Consider the following 2,824-nt stretch of genomic DNA (forward strand, 5'->3'; position numbering starts at 1 on the left):
TACTTTTTAATTTCTTATGCAACATAAAAAATATACATTCTTTAAAAACAAAATAAAAGAATCTTTGTAAGTTGTTTATGTTTTTCCATTCCATCAGAATTATCATTTTGAAATTCAAGAATATAAACTAAATTTTAATATGATGGTCTCATGATATATTTTTTTATGTGATAATCTCATCACCATATATCACTATGAGTTGATTTTTTTTAAATTTATCATTTTAATTTTTTTTTTAAAGTTAATTAACAAAATTCTTTCATTCCATCACAATTATCAATTTGAAATTCAAAAATGTAATACAAAATTCATTATCTCAAATGATTTTTTTTAATTACAATTATAATAAAAAAATTATAAAATTTCAAACCTAATTTAAAGTTTTCTTATACTTAAAATCAATCCTAATCTAAAATTTTCCCAATACTGGAATCAATCATAATAAAAAAATGTCCAATACATAAATCAATCATATATATAATTTATATAATTCAACTTATATCATTAAAATTGGCCTAAAGTTTAAAACCAATCAAAGACTTTCACTTCCCATGTCTCTTTATTTCATCAAAACCCAAACTATAAAAAATCACTTCAAATATCTGTTTATTCAGTCAAAACCGACAATTGAAAATTTGCTTAAGACTAAATCATTGAATGGCTGAACGTTGCAAATTACCAGACTCGAAATGAGTTCGTCAATTCTCGGCGCCCCCCCTTTTTGGTTGTTTTAGCGTGCATGGCTTCCCTTCTGGAAAACATTAAAGATAAATTAAATTCTATACTTGTTTGACGCACACCCTCAAATACTTTGACAGCTGCCATCAATAAACATATCTAGTCACCTACGACATATGGATGACATAATGCTACGATAGACAGGAGCATTCTCGCCACGTCAGCGACGTGCGCCGATCCAATGGTCTTCCTTGTTTTCGAGTTACGTAGTCAAGACGTCTCGTGCTACATGGTTGTTGTAGGGTTATTTCAATATTTTCTTACCTGCCATGGCCCTTGTTAAAGCCAAGGTCTGATTTCAATATTTTCTTATCTGCCATGGCCATTGTTAAAGCCAAGGTCTGATTGCCTTATAACGAGCAAAAAATTTCATCTTGTTTCAGAGCCCTGGAATTCCCATAATTGTTCAGATCTCTGCAGAGGAATAAAAATCTGCAAGGCATCCTATTCTTGTTCCTGATTCTGCACGGGTTCAGATGGCGAATGTAAGCCCTGATGTGTTCAAATTTTAGGGTTGGATTATCTGTTTTATTCCTGTTGTGAGCTGACACTTGATTGCTCTGCAGAAAACTGTGATGTCGTTGGATCTGTGCTGCGATAAATGCAAGAAGGTCGCCTTGCATTCTGTCACTAAAATCGATGGTAAGAATTCTTGCACGTCACTCTCTTGTTCGCTGAAAACAGATTTAATTTACTTTTTTTCTGCCGATGTTCTTGAATGTTTGGGTGATTACGGGAATCGATTCGCCGTCAAAGATTTAATTTTTCGCTGAAAACAGATTTAATTTACCTTTTTCTGCGGATGCTCTTGAATGTATGGGTGATTACGGGATTCGATTCGCGGTCAAAGATTTAATTTACTTTTTCTGCGAATGTTCTTGAATGTTTGGATGATTACAGGAATCGATTCGCGGTCGACGATTTAATTTACTTTTTCTGCGAATGTTCTTGAATGTTTGGGTGTTTGCAGGAATCGATTCGTTGTCGATCGATATGAAGGAGAGGACGCTGACGGTGATCGGAGATGCAGATCCCGTGGGCGTCGCCAATTTGCTGAGAAGGAAGTTTAGGTGCGCTAAATTGATGTCCGCCGGGCCCGTGCCGCCTCCTCCGCCTCCTGAGAAAAAAGAAGACAAAAAGGAAGAAAAGAAAGAGGAGAAGAAAGAAGAGAAAAAGGAAGAAAAGAAAGAGGAGAAAAAAGAAGAAAAGAAAGAGAAGAAAGAAATTGTAGCGCCACCCGCAATGTGGTATCCAGTGTGCGAGGCACGGTGCTATCCTCCATGTCATGCTTGTTCAAACAGGCCAGATATACTGTGGCCACGCTACCAACATCCGCGTGCCCCCAATGAGGTGTTTTATGTCTGGAATGAAGAGAAACAAGATTCTTGCACAATCATGTAATAATCACAGTAGGGAATCCCTCTGTTGATAAATAAGTAGGGAATCCCTCTGTTGATAAAATAAGTATTCTAAGTTTCTCTGTTTGAATATTTCAGTAGTATAAAGAATCATGCTTTGGCAGTTACTGTTGCCTGGAGAGGCAGATCTGCTGTTTTCACTGTGTGTCCTGATTAATATTGAGAAAAGGGCAGATTTCTGTCTGCACTGTTGTTATTGATTAATATTTAGCAGAAAGGCAACTTTCTTTGTAAGCTTTGGTTACTACCGACCCAATTGCGACATTTTTAGTATGAGAGCGATGGATTTCTTCTATTTTCTTTGTGTGAATCAGTTTTCTATCAATTCATAAAAGGTTAGGCACAAACTTTTCAATAGCTGAGCGTTGAAAATACTGAGCCTGGGTCGAATCTGCCGAAATAAACAATTTGGCTTCAAACATCTGGTGCAGACGTGAAGTCCAAGTATCTTTTCCCAGACATAATAATATAATGTGGAAGACAGCTTCTCATCCATCCATATGTGAAAAGTTGTTTATTTGTTGTTGAGAAACTTGTCCTGTGTGTTTTGTTTATTGAAGAATCTGGTCAAAAAAGATTTATTTGGGGACATGTTCACTTGATTATAGAATATTTACAAAAGTACCTGCGTCAGTATTTTAGTAAAATCTGACTGGAATTGTCTAAGT

General features: G+C 35.7%; 1 protein-coding gene across 1 annotated transcript; it reads left to right on the forward strand.

Annotated features, from left to right (window-relative positions):
- Nucleotides 1–991: 991 nt before the first annotated feature.
- On the forward strand, nucleotides 992–2,400 carry LOC149235596 (uncharacterized). The gene is made up of 3 exons (XM_089372161.1): nucleotides 992–1,223; nucleotides 1,305–1,380; nucleotides 1,709–2,400. The coding sequence occupies exons 1-3, from the start codon at nucleotides 1,215–1,217 to the stop codon at nucleotides 2,137–2,139; spliced, it is 516 nt and encodes a 171-aa protein (XP_089228287.1). The 5' UTR covers nucleotides 992–1,214; the 3' UTR covers nucleotides 2,140–2,400.
- Nucleotides 2,401–2,824: the final 424 nt, after the last annotated feature.

Source organism: Pinus tabuliformis, chromosome 8 (genome assembly GCF_031772625.1).
Source record: "Pinus tabuliformis cultivar Carrire ecotype Pingquan chromosome 8, CPIR1, whole genome shotgun sequence".
Lineage (NCBI taxonomy): Eukaryota > Viridiplantae > Streptophyta > Pinopsida > Pinales > Pinaceae > Pinus > Pinus tabuliformis.